This window comes from Balaenoptera ricei, chromosome 12 (genome assembly GCF_028023285.1).
Source record: "Balaenoptera ricei isolate mBalRic1 chromosome 12, mBalRic1.hap2, whole genome shotgun sequence".
NCBI classification, from domain to species: Eukaryota; Metazoa; Chordata; class Mammalia; order Artiodactyla; family Balaenopteridae; genus Balaenoptera; species Balaenoptera ricei.
Window position 1 is genome coordinate 32,912,761 of NC_082650.1, and position 19,623 is coordinate 32,932,383.

General features: G+C 41.6%; 1 protein-coding gene across 1 annotated transcript in view; it reads left to right on the forward strand.

The window, feature by feature from the left end:
- SAMD3 (sterile alpha motif domain containing 3) overlaps positions 1-19,623 on the forward strand; it is a 41,756-nt gene that overhangs the window by 6,165 nt on the left and 15,968 nt on the right. Inside the window, exons 5-7 of the mRNA XM_059941943.1 lie at positions 11,713-11,898; positions 12,153-12,237; positions 17,754-17,921. Of these exons, the coding sequence (XP_059797926.1) occupies positions 11,713-11,898; positions 12,153-12,237; positions 17,754-17,921 (439 nt within the window). The remainder of the gene's footprint in view (positions 1-11,712; positions 11,899-12,152; positions 12,238-17,753; positions 17,922-19,623) is intronic.

Sequence of the window (19,623 nt, forward strand, 5' to 3'; positions counted from 1 at the left end):
GAATTGGGTTAGAAATGGAGAGAAATAAGAAGGTTTGGAAACCAGAGCCAATACTCTCGTATCTTTCTTCTAATCATAAAGTCTCTCCTAATCTATATGACCACCAAGGTACCCATCACTATCCACAAGCACCGCAGAGTTAAACGTGTCCAGCAATGAGCTCATGTCCCTTGCCTTAGCATATATATAGGTGTAAGAAATGCAAATGTACTCAAACCCAGTGCCCTGGGTACAGAAGCACTGGTGCTGGAAAGCCAGGGGTGAAGCTTTCCCTCCCTCTCGTGGATCCACATGATGGCTGTCTCCGTCTCTCTTCTGCTTTCCTCATCCGTTTCAGTCCCTTGCTTCTTCCTGTGAGGATGGGTTACCCTACTACTCATGGCTGCTCTGCCCCGTTCAGACTGGCTGGCCATAGCACTGCCTCCAGAGGAAGTTCTCCCTGAAAACAGCTCAGGTCGTTCCAGCCAACGGACTCAGCCTTTCAGTGTTGCTTAGTTCAGTATCTGGGGAAGAGGAACTGAGGGGTCTCCTGTGGATCAGATGTCCCCTCCTGGGCAATCAGCTATGTGTGGGCCAATGAGGACAAGGCAGGGGTACCTGTTTTAAATATTTTCACTCTGGTCCTGCCCTTTGTCCAGGGCTGTGGAATGGAGTGGGACAGAAGATTCTCTCCCTTCCCAAGTCCTGTCTCAGACAGTGGCTCCGTCATCCAGCCATGTGAGTTAAAAAATCATTGGAGCCACCCTTGATCCCCTCCTCCTGCCCTTCTGCCTAGGGTGCTATTCATTCAACAGGTGTTGATTAAGAGCCTATTGCATGGCTCCTGGGTCAGGCTGTGTTGTTCCCTTCCCTTCCCTACCTGCTCATTTTTGAAGACTCTGCTCAAAATCCCTCTGTTGGAAGGAAGCCCCTCCAGTGATATTCCAGGTCAGGCAAGGCGCCCTTCTATGTATAGCATCCTCTACGTCTCTCTTGCTTCACTTGTAAAACTAGATAATGGAACTGATCACTTTAAAGTTTGTATTCCTTCCTTAGAAGCACCTCCTGGACAAAGACCATACCCTTCTGTCCTTGGAAACACAGCATTTGGCATAGTTCCTGACACACAGAGGCTAAATAGGAGTTTTTAATTGAAATGAGGATGCATGGTCCAATGAAAGACTGAATATATCTTCATGGGACGGGATAAATATTCGAATAACATCAATTTCTCTTTAGACCTTTTTGATACAATTCCTGCTGAATATGCTAATTTTTTTAACAGAATTAAAACTCCAGGAGTTTATGTGCCCCTCACACATAACAGGCTAGAAAGCTGATGGTTGGCTACTGCTTTCACGAGGCAGGGAGGGATGGTGGACCAAGTGCCAGCTTTGGGGTCTCACACACCTGGGTGGGAATCCCGACTCTTCACTTGTTCTCCAGGGGTCTCTGAACAATGTGTGATGGGCACACCCACCTGCTCGTGAGATGACAATTAAGGTACTGGCAGCTGTCATCACACCATACAAGGTGGCCGTCATCATTCTTGTGATATTTTTTCCCAAGTTCCCTAAATTGAACATGTGTTTTCCATCCAGATTATTTGCAGACAAGAAGTCAAAGAAGGCTCTAGAGGCAGGACATTCACGTGACTTTGGCCCTTGAAAAGATGTGTGTGTCCCAGTGGATGAATTCCAAGTCCCAAGGAAACACTAGGGTGCTGTGACACAATGCAGTTTTCTTTGGTGATAGGTGACCCCGTGCTCTTTACCGAATTGCTTGAATGCCCTTTCTTGATGGTAGGCTTATAAGGTCCCATCCTCAACATGTGTTGGCGATCCTTTAGAAAGACTTTTTTTCCATGCTATTCTTCATTTTGCCTCTACACTATTTGAAACCGTTTGCTTCCCTTTTAGTACCTAGTAAGGCATGAAATCAGATAAACAGGTAGAGGTTTCCTAAATGTCACTTTAAAAACACTTGGCTTGAACTTTAAATATATGCATGCAGATATTTTGCTTCAGCCTTTGGGTGTAATTATAAATTAGTCACAGTTTCACTCATATTTAAAAATTAATTTAACGATGATTTTTTTCTGGGTCTGGCGACTGCTGTAAGATGTTGTAGAGTGATCTTACCCACCTGCCTATGCTCAGGAGGGAAAATGTCAGTGGGTCCGCACTTGATGTATTGTTTGTAGTCACTGCCACACACACAGCCCAGATAAGGGGCAGCACACTTACATATGCATTTTATCCAGCACGTCGTAACAAAGGGAGGTTCAGTGAATTGCACCAAAGACAACATAGGTGATAACTTGTCACATTTAGATGCTGAATCCCAGGTCAGTGAAACAACAAGGATCCCTCAGAGTGAAGTGCAGGATCCCACATCTCCTATCCCGCAGGTGTAGAGAACACCCCATACCTAAGGGTTGTGTGTTTGGAAGTGTTATATTGTAACTCTGTCCCTTGATTGGAGATTCCCAGTGTACATTAACGTAGTAAATGCTATGAGGAGTCCTACAGTAAGAAAACCCCTTTCATTCTGTCTGGCCCAGAATTCTTTCTTTGTGTAACAGCTATTAACATTACAGGAAACACCTTAGGAAATACTGACTTAAAGATGTCTTACTTAAGTCAGGATTCATTCATTCATTCCATAGTAGATACTTACTGAGTGCTTACTCTGTGCCAGGCACTGGTAGACACAGAGGATACAGGGGTGAGCGGAGCAGACCAAGCCTCCCGGCTCACAGAGTTCACGTTCTAATGGTGGGGGGAATAACAAATACATATGATATTACATTGTAAATATGTTTAAGTGCTATGAAGACCAATAATGCCAAGAAAAAAGGGGGGAATAGAGAGTGAGTGGCGTGTGTATGCGCATATGTGTGTGTTAGCTACAGGAGGGTTCTATTCCAGACGGGGTTTTCAGTTAAGTCTTTCAACTTTGACTAAGTAATGCTTGAGCAGAGACCCACATGAAATGAGCTAGAACCGAAATTTCCTTCAGTGGAAGATATCTGTGGACCCAGCCAAACAGGAATTACAAAATCAGGGACAGTTGGGCTGACATGACTGATAAATAACTCTCTGACTCCTGCCCATTCCCATTAAATCTAATGGGACGTCTTCAGAGAGATCAAAATAAGCTGGATTTCTAGTCTCTTTTTCCCTTTCGTTCAGTCCAAAAGTTACTAAATATATCCCATGAGCTAGGTATTATATGGACAGTGGGTGAAGCGGGGGCAATTTTGTCCTTGCCTAGGGGCACTCAGAGTCTGACAAGAAAGATACATAAGTTAATAACTGCAATATTGAGAAAGAGATGCAGAAATAGATATGCACAGCGTACAGAAAAAGCACAGAAGAAGGATAAATAAGACTTCCAGGGAAGTGAGTATGGAGGAGGCCCCTGGGGGAAGTCTGCACAAAAACCGAGGGAGGATTTTGAAACATGATTAGAATTTCATCTGAAGGAAGATGAAGCAAGAAGAAAAGGACATTTACAGCAAAGCAAACAGCACGTGCAAAGGTACAGGCACCTGAAACGGAACAGGGCATTCTATTTGGAATAAGTATTTTTGGAATGTGAGAGATAGAGGCAGAGGAGATGGACTTGCTGGGAATGATGAGAGGTGCTGTTGGGGAGGTAAGGAGCCTCTGTGCTGTGCCCGTGGACAAGACAGTGGTTTTTAACCTTGACTGTACATTAGATTCTCCTGGAGGACTTAAACAAAATTTAGCAGGGCCCTAGACCGTGCTCCTCAAACTCTAATGTAATGAAAGGTCACCCAGGAATCTTATTAAAATGCAGATTCTAATTTAGTAGGTCGGGGTGGGGCTCAAGATTCAGCATTTCTAACAGAACCCCTAAGAAATGCCAAGCTGTCCTAGGACTACCCTGTGTAGTAGTAGCAAGTCATTTCTGGAGGTGTACAACAGACTGGATGCTTGTGTCCCTCCAAAATTCATATGTTGAAACCCTAATCCCAATATGATGGTATTTGGAGGGAGAGGACTTCCGGGAGGTAATTAGGTCATGAAAGTGGACCCCTCATGGATGGGATTAGTGTCATTAAAAGAAGAGGCCAGAAAGCTAGCTAGCTCTCTTTCTGGCGCGTGAGGACACAGCAAGAAGACAGCCTTCTGTAAACCTGGAGGAGGGCATTCACCAGGAACCCAACTTTGCTGTCACCCTCATCTGGAACATCCAGCCTCCATAACTGTGAGAAATTAATGTTTGTTGTTTAAGCCACCCAGTTTAATGGTAATCTGGTATAAATCAAGTTACTTGAATCCTTACAAATAGGAAACTTTTATTTTTATGATGCTACATAGTGGAGGAACTGGCAAGCCACAGCCCAGGTGACACACAGTTGGGGGAAGACTGTCAGTCTTTGGTTTTTTTTTTTTTTCCACGAGGCACATAAAACCAGCACTCTGGGCCAGATTTGAGAAGTGAATTTTACACCTCCATCTCCGTTTAGAAGTTGCTCTGAGGATGTATGCTGTTCACTGTGAGGTCAGGATTCAAAAGCTAGTAGTATACAGGTAGATTAATAAAAAGCTGCCCTAGATCCATTCAACCCTGAACTACCAGATTTTGATAATCCTGAACTACAAAATAGTAGTCCTCAACCATTTTGCAACAATTGTGTAGGTAATGTCTCATTACTTTTTCTTTGGTATGAATGAGGAATTAAAAAGAAAGAGGGACTCAGACATGATAGCTCCATGAGATCTGTTTTTGTGACTGTCATGCTAATAAGTGTAAATATTGAGGGTAAAGGCCAGAAGTTTCTGGGTCTTTGTCCATCTCTCAATACCAAGAAGAATTGGGGAATAGGAAGAAATAAAAGATTTATGTATTTTATGCTTCTTTGCTTGATTAGTCAGGGCCCCAAAAGTTCCTGGGTTCTTGAATCTCGCATTGGCAAGCAAGGACCGGGAGGATTTGAGAGGTGCCAGTTTGTGCCACAGCAGAGTGGCTGATGCCATCCACATCTTTACCTCTACTTTATGCTTGATTATGTGTTCACACATGCCTTTCAGAAACTAAATTCTTCTGGAAGTCTCGTAGATTAAATAGCAGCTGTGATAGCCCAGAGCTATAAAACATAAATTAAAAGCAATCATCAAAATGCTGAGAATGTGGAGCAAACATTTCCTGAATTAGTGGTGGTTACCATCAGTTGCAGCAAGAAAGCAGCATTTCCTTCATAGTCCTTGCATGTCTTGCAGTGACGTTCACTATTTTCAAAGATGGCATCTCACCTTGCTCATTGGCATGTATCTCTTTATTGGGCTTTTCAGAACGTCTTGTTTACTTTGTTTTCTTACCAGTGGAAAGTCTTGCCTAGGTAAAGTAAAGCAGGTAATTGTCAGAGTACTGGCATCATAACACAGAAGCAACATTTCTGTTTAACTTTGTCGTTTGGTGAAATTTGGTCCCTATTTTGAAGATATGCATTATGAGGTCCTTTTCTGTCCTATGGTAAGATGATAGCAAGTTCTTTAAACAAACGTCTAAGCCTCCTCTAGCTTCCTTTCTCTTCTTCTATGTTCCAAAAACACTGAAACTTTTAGATGTTGCTGTGGTTACATGCCATTTAGTTTCAGAGTTGATAATATAAAAATTGGGCATCCCAATATATACCATTTTTAGTGTATAAAGTCTGCAAGCTTGGGTGTGGAAAAGAATAAAATGAATGTAGGCTTGTGGAACACAGTCTTTCAGGTAGGTCCCTGGAGAGCATGGTATTTGTCGCTGCTTTCTCGTCTGATGGTGGGAGTACTGCTGCTGATGGTAGTGGTACTTTAGATGTGAAGACTAAGACCAGTAGCGAGAAAGGCTGTTCTTCACAGCTAAGTCCTCGCTTGTCTCTTGCTCTTCTTCCTTGAGGACCAGAAAGCAATACCATTTTATGAGACTAGAAAAGCATCACAATCCCTCAAGGTAGCAGATTATCTCCAAGCTGGAGCCCCTAGAAAAAGGTGTCACTTGTTACCTAAATTCTAGGAAAGCAGGCATGATTCATAACGACTCCAAAAGTCAACCAGTTGAGTGTTGTCAACCAGTTGAGTTGAGTGTGATGTGAATTCTGCCTTTTGTTCTGTAAAGAATCCACATGCAATGCAGCTGAAGCCTGGTGAGATGCTGAGAAAACTTCTTTAGGACGTTTTTCTCGGTGATGTTTGATCATTTTGTAATTCTCAACAGCCACAGTCTAATTCCTAGGTACGCTTTGCATATACAGAGGACTCTACTCCAATTGCCATATCTGCCTCTCTTGCATTTGGGTCCCACTAGTTTTCATATCTCAAACTTGGGGGCTTAGTGATGTGACACTTCAATTTCATGTATGAAAACACAAGTTTATGGAACTAATGTCTGCCTTTGCTTATCTATCATAGAATGTTACATTTAATGTTTTGTATCTCTCTCAAATGTTCCTAAAACTTTCTACAACATTTTTGTTACAAACTGTTCCACTCAACAATGACATAGGGAAATCAAAACAGGTAAGGAGCCAAGACTTAAGATGACTACTCACAGGGCCAGTGTTGGACCAGGTCATGTGGGAGATTCAGACAAGAAAGACCACCCAAGAGGCAGGAGAGTGGGGAAGAGAATCCACCTGGGGAGAGGGCTAAGATGAGCCAAGAAGATCGAGGGAAACTTAGGGCATTGGGGTGAGAGAAACAACTGCTAACACATGCATAGTGTGGCCTGGAGACTTAGTAGGCTTGAACCTTGGCTGGATCTGAGAATTCACATTGGATACTAGCTGATAATAAAATGGCACACAAAATTGGACCATATTATGAATTGTCCTAATTATTAAGTAAGTTATGTAACTGGAGATAAAACAAGTAGTCCCTACCCTCATGTATGTCTCTTCTGCTCCCTGCCATGGCTCAACATCTGCCTTCTGTACATTGAGATTTTTTCTTAAGAGAGCTTTAACTTTATGGGGATTCCCTTGTATGTTATTTGTTGTTTTTCCCTTGCTGCTTTTAATATTTTTTTCTTTGTATTTAATTTTTGATAGTTTGATTAATATGTGTCTTGTCTTGTTTCTCTTTGGGTTTATCCTGTATGGGACTCTCTGTGCTTCCTGGACTTGATTGACTATTTCCTTTCCCATGTTAGGGAAGTTTTTGACCATAATCTCTTCAAATATTTTCTCAGACCCTTTCTTTTACTCTTCTTCTTCTGGGACCCTATGATTCGAATGTTAGTGCATTTAATGTTGTCCCAGAGGTCTCTGAGACTGTCCTCAATTCTTTTTATTCTTTTTTCTTTATTCTGCACCCTGGCAGTTATTTCCACCATTTTATCTTCCAGCTCACTTATGCATTCTTCTGTCTCAGTTATTGTGTTATTGATTCCTTCTAGAGTATTTTTAATTTCAGTAATTGTGTTGTTCCTCACTGTTTGCTCTTTAGTTGTTCTAGATCCTTGTTAAATGTTTCTTGTATTTTCTCCATTCTGTTTCCGTGATTTTGGATCATCTTTATTATCATTACTCTGAATTCTTTTTCAGGTAGGTTGCCTATTTCGTCTTCATTTATTTGGTCTTGTAGGTTTTTACCTTGCTCCTTCATCTGTTACAAATTTTTTTGTCATTTCATTTTTTTTTTTTTGATGGGTGGTACTGTATTCCTGTCTTACTGGTTGTTTGGCCTGAGACGTCCAGCACTGGAGTTTGCAGGCAGTTGGATAGAGCCGGGTCTTGGTGCTGAGATGAGGACCTCCATGAGGCCTCACTCTGATTGACATTCCCTGGGGTCTGAGTTTCTCTGTTAGTCCAGTGGTTTGGACTTGGAGCTCCCACCACAGGAGCTCGGGCCCAACCTCCGGCCTGGGAACCAAGATCCCGCAAGTTTCCTGGCACGGTTAAAAAAAAAAAAAAAAAAAAGGAAGAAAGAAAGAAAAAAAGGACCAGTACAATATCAAAGAATAAAAGACAAAATAAAATTAGAAAGATAAAAGATATATTAGGAAAACTAAAACTATAATTGAAACAATTGCAACAAGGTAAAATAAAACCACAACAGAAAAAAGGAAAAAAAATAATATAAAAAAGGTTTTGGGGGTGGGGGGTGGGGAACAAGCCAAAAGGAGAGATCACTAACAAAGTAAAAAGAATAAAATAAAATTAGAAAAATAAGAGATTTATTAGGAAAAATAAAAATATAAAAGTATCAACAACAATGAATCAAAACCCCAATCTAAAAGAAGAAAAAAAAAAGAAAAAAGAAAACCTTGGCTATGGGGGGGAATTTAAGCAGGGGGTGGAACTTAGGTGGGGGCGGGGTTTAAGGTGGGTCAGGACCTAGGCGGGTGGGGGGGTGACCTTTGAGTGTGGGGGGGTGACCTTTGAGTGTGGGGCGGGGCCTCTGCTTAGAACCTGCGCAGAAGGGGAGAGGTAGCACGTGGAAAGGAGGGCTTCTGGAGTGTGGAGTTCCGAGTTTGGAGGAGGTCCCTGGGTGAGGGTGTGTGGGTGGGGTTTAGGCCCAACAGGCTCCCCGGTGCCTAAGTGGACAGGGAAAGCGCTGGCCCCGTTCCTTTCCATTCCTTCACACGCCTCCCCCACCATCTCCCCCAGGGTCTCTCCTGTCAACCCTGGACTCCTAACCATGGGTGGGTCCCGCTGGGTGTAGGAACACCTTCCCTCCCCCAGCCACCCCTCAGGGTGCTGGTCCCGGAGGCCCAGCCTTTACTTTTGCTCCCCCTTCCCTACCTCCCACTCCCTTAGGACCCGCGAGGCTGGAGGGGGCCTCAGTGGGCAGAGGGTCAGGTCCCGGATCTCAACAGGTTCCTGGGGGGTCCAAGTGGGCAGGGGAAACCTGGCCACACTCCCTTTTGATCCTCTGCCCTCCCAGTGGTTCCCCAATTTCCCCCTTCAGGTGTGGGATCCCTTCCCCTCCCCCAGCCACCCCTCAGGGGCCCCAGTCCCGGCCCACCTCCACTTCTCCTCTCCCTTCACTCCCCCCAAGCCCCACATCCTACCCGGTTGCTGGTGGGTCCTCCCATCCCCTTAGGTGTCCATGGTCCCCCACCAGTGCCTGGTAGGTGCCCTAGTTGTGAGGAGACGCGAATTCCACATCCTCCTAGTACGCCATCTTGACTCCACTCAGTCAATGAGCTTTTTCATGAGAACCTCCACCTCATAATTTTTTTTAATTAGCGCATACTGCAGTAATAATACTATTATCATATGTGTCAGCTTACCCTTATTGTAAGTTTTATTTTATTACGAATATAAACTCTACATACATACTGAGTGTTCAGTGCAATAGACTCTGATTAGTTAGACTGGGAACAATCCTAGCCATTAACATGTTTTAAAAGCTCTCCAGATGATTGTACTGTGTACCCAGGGTTGAGATCCATTGGATTAAAGATCTTTGTTCTGTGGTGGTATCTTGGTGAAGGGCACTGGCTCTGAGGTAGGAACAGAAATATCAACATCCTCTTAGTCTGGGAATTTTTTCTGCTCTGTGCGCTTACTTTAAGTTGACTTCTAGGGTGTTCTGCCCAACTCTACCTCAATAAAGATATGAATAATCTTAACCTCACAGTAAAGTTTTTAAAATCCAATGCAAATATTGTTTTATGGATGGGAAGTGATTGTGCCTGCAGTTATCTGCACCTAAATTAGAGTGTATTTTTAATTTCTGATTCTAGTATTCTGTGTAATACTAGTTTTGACTTGTATAAGTTAGCATAGCTTGTATTCTGTTCACTCCCCAAATATCTTGTTAAATTGTTTTAATGTAAAGAAAAGGATAATTTGATGCCCCTGATTTTGTCTAATTAGGAGCAAGATGGAATATCTGGCTTTTATAGAGCTTGTATGTGTCTAGTTACATTCTAGGTATTTGACAGAAATAAGACCATGCTATATAGTGCCTACCCTGATGTTGAAAAGACATACAGAAAAAATATATAGAACAAGAAGGTAAAAATTGCCTCCAGCCCTATTTTATAGCATTGGAATGTGGAAGTTATCCATTGATGTGGTACTAAATAAGACATGGCAACCTCACAAGTCTAAAGGGGTCATGCAGCTAAATTAGCTTGAAACTCCTGAGGAAAAGGAGATAGATGTTAAAATCTTGTACTGAAACCAAGTTAAACACCTGCACAGTTGCAGCACCTTTCAAAAATCTTGGGAAGGCACAAAATACAGCAAACAAAACTTGCCATTATTTTACACCCCCGGTTTAAGTAGATAAGGGAGAGATCATGGGAGAAAGAAATAATAGAATAGAACAGGAAAGGAAATAGGGATTGTAGAAGAGTATTTGCCACCTAGTACACCCCCACTAAATATTGGTTGAGTAAATGAATGAAATGAGAGAGGAACACTGGAAAATAATTTGGGCTGAGGCAAAAATTTCTTCTGGGAACAGCCTGTTGCTGTACTGAAGCCAGCGTTGAAATTATCGGTGTGCTCATTTTAGCCAGGACATCTTTTCATCGCTGATGCAGTTATTGCCAAAGAGGGAAAAAAAGGAGAAAGAGCTTATCATGAAAAGAGAGGAGAGTTCTTTCTCCTCTTTTCTTTATTCCCCATGTTTCATTATACCTCTTGCATTCTAACAAAATATGACCTAAAATTCTAAAGGAAACCTGGCCTTTCGAAGCTCATCTGAATTTTATTTGGACTACTAAGGCTTCCATGCTTGTACCAGAAAATTAACCTACTTAAGTTAACTTAGGAAATCTTTCTTTGTCTTCTGCTTGGCTTGCCTCTATTGCTTCACTTCCATTCCAATCAATCCTATTAGTGAAATGGATTAAAATCTATCTATTGTCTCTGGTAACTTGCTTGGAAATTTTACTTTTTATACACTGGATCAATCACTAACTTTAAGGTTTTAAAGTGGTTCTGATATTTAATTTTATAAAAAACCTTATTGAGGTGTAATTTTCATAACATAAAATTCACCCATTAAATTATACAGCTCAGTTAATTTTAGCAGATTTATGCAGGTGTGCAGCCATTGTCACAATCCATTTTGGAATGCTTTCATCACCCTAAAAATTCCCTGGTGTCCTTTTTTCAGTCAATCTTCACTCCAACCCCCAGCCCCAGGCAACCACTGATCTGCTTTGTGTAGCTATCATTTTCTGTAGCCTTTTGTAGCAACTTCATCTGAATGGATCAGAATATCTGATACTTATTTTAAATTTAGAGACCAAGTTTACCTTATTAAAATAGCCAAGAACAACTAAATTAAGTGACTCTTGTATTTCACTACAAACAGAAGCCAAATAAGTTAATTAGAGAAATTTTCTGAATCAGGTGCTAAGACTTTATCATATGCCTCATTTGCTTTGCTGAATTGCAATTTACTCTCTCTTAGATACCTTGTTCAGTTTTGAGCTATGCATTACATATTAACTCTTCAAGATATATGGATCAATATTCTTTCCAACTTCAGACTTTATTCTATAGTCTATACTGTTATGACATTTTTCTCCAGGATGACAAGTATTCGTGTGTGTGCAAAGGAAAAGAAAACAGAGATACCTGATGAGGCCTCAGACATTTGCAGGTAGATAATTGGATGGAAGATGGATTGATGACTTCCATATATTTAGGTCTCAAGAAAGTGGTTTCTGTCATAAGTTCTCAGGGTGTAGAGAATTAATAAGTTGCATATATTTGAAACAGAATTTCACTCTTTGTGTGTTTTTATTTAACAGAAGGAATGTGAAACAGGTTCTAACAGGGAATAAAGCCTTACAATGGACTAAGTCCTATGTTTTACCGGAGTTTCCTTATGATGTCAAATGCATGTTAGCAGAACAGAAGTGTCCTGATCACAGCATGAGGATAAGGATCATTGAGTTTCTCCAGGCTGACATGACGAAGTATCTGGAAGGCTCACTGTGAGTAATAACAGGGCAGACTTGCTGCTTTGAGAGAGGGTGTGTTTTCAGAGTAGACTTGAATTCATTTGGAACCGATTCTCTTCAGATTTTGCATGACATATTGGTAGTAAGTCCAACATTGCCCAATATTTGAATGTCTACGTTGTCATATAGAAAGATGTGAAGAAAAGTGAATGTAAGTTAGACTCATCTTATGAGGAGGAATGTAGGCTTCTTGAACTGAAAAATGTCCTCCCTGTCTCACCGAACAGGTACCCCACCACCCAGCAGTATAACGACGTGGTCAACGCCCTGCTGCAGGCCCACCCTTTCCTGGATGAGGACGGCTGTGGCTTTGTAAGTGACAATGTGGAGCCCTTCTGTTTCTCTCAACCTTTCTTAAAATAAGAACGTTGTATTGTCCAGTAATCTTATGCCTCTTTCTCCTTTCCTCAGTCTCTTTCTGTCTGTTTATCTGGGTCTATCTGTTTCTCTTTCTCTGTCAATTTCTCTGACTCTGTCTGGTCTCTCTCTGATTCTGTTCCTTTGGCCGTCTTTTCTTTCTCTTGCTGTCAGTCCCTGTTTTGTTCTAAGTTTTGGTCTTTCTTTCTCTCTTTCTATCTCTCTCTCTCCCCTCTAGCTCTGTTCTTTTTGATGACTTCTCTGTGTCTCTCTCTGTGTTCCTTTGTCTTCTTTAGGTCTTCTTTAGTTTTAGGTACATAGCAAAATTGAGTGAAAGGTACAGAGATTTCCCATCTCCCCCCTGACCCACACATGCACAGCCTCCCCCATTATCAACATCCCCAACCACAGGGGTACCTTTGTTACAGGGGATGAACCTATATTGACACATCGTTATCACTCAAAGTCTATAGGTTACTTTGTTTCTCTCTTGGTGTAGTACATTCTATGCCATGAGACAAATGTATCCATCATTATTGTATCATGTATATGTGTACTGTTTTCACTGCTCTAAAAATCCTCTGTGTGCCACCTGTTCATCCCTCCTCATCCTTCTCCATCTTCTTTCTCTCTCTATGTCATCATCGTTCTGTCTCTCGCTGAAAGCTGTTTGGAAGCTGGTGTGTAAAGATGAGTCTCTAGGAAGGATCTTTAAGAGATGCGATACGTGGAGAGAGTAAGGCTGTGACTGCACCTCCTTCAGGGCTTTCATCAATAAAGTGGTTCTTGCCTTTGTTTAGAGCCGGTGGAGAAGTGGTCTGCTTTTGAGGTCTTGACCTCCAGCCTCACCTGGCCCTCTCACATCTCTGCTGTTCTGACAAAAACAGATCCTGGAGGTGTTCTGGGGCAGCAGTTCTCAACTCTGGCTGCACATCAGGATCCCGAGAGATTCTGGTTTAGTTGATCTGGAGAAGAAACCCTGACACCTTAAAGTTCCCCAGATGATTCTGATGTGCAATCAGGGTTGGGAAACACTGCTCTAGAGGTTTCAATACAAGCTTTGCTCTCTGGGTCTGCAAGTCTCTTGGCTTTAAAAGCCTGGGATATCCATTGCCCAACAATGTGAGTATGCTTAACTCTACTGAACTGTACAGTTAAAAATAGTTAAGATGGTTAAAAAAATTGAGTGTATTGTGACACTGGAACTATATGATTTAAGGGACAATTGTGGGGAATTAATGCTTTGGGTACATAAGATTTGCTGTCTATTAGTCCTTATATCTCTATATGCCGTATACGCATACATTGGTAGTCTTATCTAAATAAGATAGATGTCTTTTGCACCTTATTATAGCAGATATCTCTGAGAAAAATTTTTTGCTGTACTTTCTTGAAGACATAGTGTGTGTCTTCAAGACACACACTATGTGTGTGTGTGTGTGTGTGTGTGAGAGAGAGAGAGCGAGAGAGCATGCACACAGCAAGGAAGCATTTGGTCATTTATAGGACTAACTTTATTCTCAACTTTTTTATATTGAAGTATAGTTGATTTATAATGTTGTATTTCAGATGTATAGCAAAGTGATTCAGTTATATTTATATGTATATATATATTTTACAGATCATTTTCTACCATAGGTTATTACAAGATACTGATATTCTCAACTTTTTATTTCAAAAGTTTTCAAATCTACCCAGGAGTTGAAAGACTGCTGCAGTGGGCAGCCATATACCCTTTCTGTAGCTCGAGGTTTCTTAGCCTGGGCAGTACTGCGTTTTGGGTGGATACTTCATTGCGGTGTGGGCTGCCCTCTGCATTGGAGGGTACTTAGCAGCACCCCTGGCACTCACCAAGTGTGACTAGTACCCCTTCACCCAAACTGATGTAACAACCAACCGTGTCTCCAAACATTGCCAAATGTATCCTGGGCGGGGGGGGCAAAATCTCCGATGATTGAAAATCACTGATCTAGATTCACTAGGTATCACCATTTTGCCACATTTACTTTTCCTTTCTCGTATTTATTTGTTTGTTTTGACTGAGCATCTGAAAAAAAGCAAGTCGCAGTTGCCACTCCTAAATACCTCAGCATATATCTTATAAGGATAAGGACAATCTCCTACCTAACCACAATACCATTTTTATACCAAAAGAATTAACAATAATTGCATAATATCATATACAATCCATATCCCTGTTTCTTCAGTTATTGAAACAAAGTTTTTAAAATGGATTTTTGGCTATAACATCTAATCAGAGATTATGCAATCCATGTACTTACTATGTCTCTTTAATTTCTTTTTGTCTCTAGGATAGTTTCCCTACCTTTTTTTTTTTTTCATGATATTTTCTCTTTTGGACAAGGCTAGTCCAGTTGCCGTGTACGATGATCCACATTTTGGGTTTGTCTAAATGTTTCCTAATGATTATATTTGGGTTTACAATGTTAGGGGAAGATCTGCTGGTGATATGTTAACTTTTCACATATCCGATCAGGAGGCCATAACTTCAGGGTTGTGTTTTATTGCAGAGTGATTGGAGGAGAGCTGTGTCTATGTAGCTCTTTCCACACCCCCTCTAGCTGGAAAAGCATGGAGAAGAAGGATGATTGTTCAGTGACAAAAAGATTTTCTGTTGTGGCATCTGTGTCAGGAATTCTCTGTGCCACGCATGTAGCAGATGCTCAGGGCACGCTCCTTGATTGACTGCTCATGTGGACCACTGCATTGACTGGCCCTTTTTTTGTTCCTATCAGATACTTGCTAAGGAGAGAAGGGAGAGGCTGGAAAGAAGACATTGGCAATTAAAAAATGTCCTAGCAGTTGATTGCTGTAATACCTCCCACCAAGTCCGCAGGTTTAGAAGCCCTTAAGAGCTGTGGGAAACATGAGGGGGAAAAAAATATATTGGCACTAGTTCAGATTTCAGGGCTGAGAAAAATACAAGCCATCCATTATTTCTGCGCTGTTGTAAAACAGCAGTGGCAGTGTCCAGACCCACAAGCCTGTGGGAGGTGAGGAAGTATCTCTGACTCATACATACCCAGGCGCTTAATTGGGGCCGAAGCTGCCTTCCCAACCCCCAAGCCCCAGTACTCCTCACCAGGGCTGCCAAGGGTTTTTTGTTATTTTTTTTTTAACATCTTTATTGGAGTATAATTGCTTTACAATGGTGTGTTAGTTTCTGCTTTATAACAAAGTGAGTCAGTTATACATATACATATGTTCCCATATCTCTTCCCTCTTGCGTCTCCCTCCCTCCCACCCACTCTCCCTATCCCACCCCTCTAGGTGGTCACAAAGCACCGAGCTGATCTCCCTGTGTGAGCAGCACTTTAGTTTACAAATGTCTTCCATGAAGTAGCTCTTCATTTGAGTCTCCCCCTAACCCAGGGCAGTTGACAAGACTAATCTTCTTATTCCATTATAGTTAAGGGAACTAAGGTTGAGGGATTACTTGTTGAAGATTTCTTAGCTAATACGTACTGGAGCTAGTCCAGCATCCTGGGTCTTTCCAACTTAGGTCCCAGTGCTTTATCAGGGGCAGGAAATAGCTCTTATTGAGACTTAAACCAAGGAACTGGGAATGACAAAATCTAAGTGCCAGACACTGGACTAACATGATCTCAGTGGCATTCCCATTTGCCTGAGCTCGTAAGATATGCCCAAAGTCACCCAGTGACTTAACCCATCTAGTGGCCAAGACTAGGAGGCAAATATGGGCCTGTGTAGCTACAAATGGCCATTTCTTTCCCTGCACCCACTCTTGGGCCTATTCAAGTGCATGGCATTGCAGGGAAGATGAGGGGCTGAAAAGAAGCCTTGAGGCTCAGGTTTGGCCACTCTTCACACAGTGAGATACTTACCAAGCAAGACCAAGACTCAGAGTCTTGCTTCTAGTCTGTTGCTCAACACCTGGGTCCATGTACTTCACAGAGGACAGACACAAGGCATCTAGCGTTTATAGTTTCCAAGATGCACCAAGCGCTGTGCTGGGTTTGGTGAGCAAAGTAGACCCAAGACCTTCTTCATGTGCTCACAGCCTAGGGGAAGGAAAGAATGGAAGGAAGGAAGAAAGGAAGGGGAAATTTGAAGAGAGGAAGAATGAAAAGAACAAAAAAAGAAAAGAAACAAAAACATCACCTAGATGAGGGTAAACTACCAGTGTGATGAGGGTAAACTACCAGTGTGATAAGTGTTGACAAGGAAAGGTGAGCCTGATAACCAAGGGAAGTGAGCCGTTAGGGAGGCCGTAAGGGAGTGATGGCTGAGCTGAGATCTGGAAACAGAGCAAGCTTTACCTAGATACCAGCAGGGTAGGCGAGGAGAGGGACAGAGCTTTCCAGGCCAAAACCAAAGGCCCAGCAGAGGGAAAGAATGTTAGCAGTGTTGGTGTGTTGAGGAAGAAGCCCAGGTGTGTCCCCAAGTTATTAACCACGTCTCTGGTCTTCCAAGCCGTCCACATGCCAGACAGATTCTCCCAGAGCACAATCTGACCATCCACACTTCCCACTCGATGTGGCCTAAGAGGGCTTCCTAACCCAGCTCTGCAGCCACTTTCTACAAAGCTTTAAAGGATACAGACACCTGGGCTCCTCTCAGACCTGCTGAAGCAGAATCTCTAGAGTCTGGCTAAGCACCAGCAGCACTGCCCCTCGGGAACTTGGAAGAAATGCAGATCCTCAGCCCTGCCCCTGACCTACTGAATTAGAGGCTCTGAGGGTAGCACCCAGCAACCTGTGTTTTAACAGATCCTCCAAGAATTGTGATTCAGGCTGAAGTTTGAGAACCATTGCTCTAGAAGAGAACTTCTCTGTCCACAGAGAGGGGTTTGAAAGGATCTGGTTCCGGATTACCTTGAAGCTCTTTTTGGGGTAACCACGCCCTTCAGGTTGGGGCTGACTTCTCTATTTTCTACACCTTCTACCCTTGCACGTCTTGAGCTCTCTGTTCCTGCCAGGCACAACTCTTGGCAGTTCCCCAAAGGGCACCATCTCCTCCTCTCCTCTGTTGCACACACTGCTTCATCTGATGATGCATTTAAAGAAAGCGCGTCAGTCCATATATGCATACGCCAGTATCAGTTCTTTTCTAGAATCCAACAGGAGAGTGGAGTGCATTGTGGAGACACCAGAGTAAAGTGGAAAGTATCCAATTTTAGGAATTAGGAACTCTAGACTCAAGAGCCAGTATATTTAGCTATATGACATTGTATACAAATACACACACACACACACACACACACACACACATATAGCTATGTACTACACAAAATATCAATATATGTATATATTTATAGCATTATCACAAGATTATTGTGAGGATAAAAAGAAGAATAGATATATTATTTCTATTACTGTCATGGGAAAATAATTTCAAACCTGAAGGTGGTAGGCAAAGATTTTATTGTTTATATAGGATTATTCCAATCTCTTTGGAGATTAACTGCCCTGTTTTATAATTTTACACAGTTTTTATGGAAACGAGCCCTCAAAGATCGTTTTAAATATGTTCGAAGACCCATAGAAGATGATGAACAAGTGATGAGAAATAAGTGTAAATTTGGACACCGAAAAGGCCAGACAAGGAAATCTCTTGCTGATATAAGATTTGATGAAATTAAAATCGTCCAGATAAAAGTAAGATTGAATCTTTAATTGTTCTGACAATGTATTGGTTGGTTGATTGATTAAGGGATAATAAATGCTAGCATTTAAAATAATTAAAACAAAATAAAATATCCTTTTGAAAATTTGAGGTGTGGGTTAGAAACTAAAAAAAAATCTGTTTTGTTTTTGTGAATGAGAGTATTTCCAAAAGAGGACTTCCAAAAACGGAGCAGAGAGTGTTATTGAACATCGCAAGTTTATTCTTTCACAATCTTCAAAAAACCTGGAGAAACCCTAAAGTTCTGGATCTTTGAATAATTTCTTTTCCTCTCATCCTAAAATGTATCCTGCGTTCTTGCTGTTCTTATTGCTACAGAAAATTTTTTTAATACTCATATTGTAGGGGTCAAGTTGCTTCTGGTTTCAAGGTTTCAGGGTGGAAGCTAATCCACATGCATGGGTCCAAAACCCCGTACTGTTCTCACTTTGTACAGAGGCGGCCATGAGGAGCCACAGGCAAAGGGCCCCAGGCAAGGCCTGGAGATTCCTCCCTCTGCAGTGGGTTTGCTGTACATAATGTTCACGTGGGTCCTAATTACCTGAAATTCTATAAATATTCCTTATCTGCCTCACAGCCCCCAAGTGTTCTCAGAAACAAAAGTGTCCCCTGCTAATAAAGTAGATTGAGCTCCTTAGGAAGGATGTCCAAACTATCAAGTTATAGAAGCTAAATCTCATGTCCTCCCCAAAATCTCTTTTCACATCAATCCAACATGAATATGTAAATATAATTTTTCACTACAGACACGTTTATGTCAGTGAATGTACTTGGTGTAAATATGCTGTTTTCTTCTTCAGCTGGTATAGTTATCTGATATTAATAGAGCAACCTGTCAGATCATCTCAATTTTATTATCACTACTTATAAGCACCAGGGGACAGGAATATTTTTTAACATATTTTGTAAACTGTTCATCCCAGCATTAGAAGTAAGAAACATTTTAGATGAAGGAGTATTTTGAAATACCTTATTGGGACTTCCCTGGTGGTCCAGTGGCTAAGACTCCACACTCCAATGCAGGGGGCCCGGGTTCGATCCCTGGCCAAGGAACTAGATCCCACATGCTGCAGCTAAGAGTTCGCATGCTGCAACTAAAAGATCCCACGTGCCGCAACTAAGACCCGGGGCAGCCAAATAAATAAATAAAAAGAAATACCTTATTATAATTTTCAAAGAGATTTTCAAATGACAGGCCAGTTAAGATAATATAATTTTATGTCTGCTCTTTGATGAAAAGACAAGACAGATGAAAGTTACCTAAATTTAGTGTAATTTTATAGAAACTTTAACTGCAATATTCCAATTATAAACTGAAATCATGATAAGATAGAATTACATTCATTTTAAAATCTTTTATATTCTTAAAATAAAAAGCCACTTTGTAAAGGAACATAATTATTTTGTGCATATTTTCAAAATATGTGATTTTCCATATACTACAAATGGAGTTCCTTTATAAATGAATTAAAATTTTACAAATTTTACAATTTTACAAATTTTAAATTCAATTTTCTTTCTTTCCCACCACATCCCACCAGAATTGATGCACGTCCCGCCAAAATTCATTGGAATAGATAGATGAATGGTAAAATCGGAAAAGTAGCACTTATCCCCAGCAAGGGTAAGCCCAGGGGGTCAGAGGCCACCCTGAGGGACACAGGCTAAACGGCA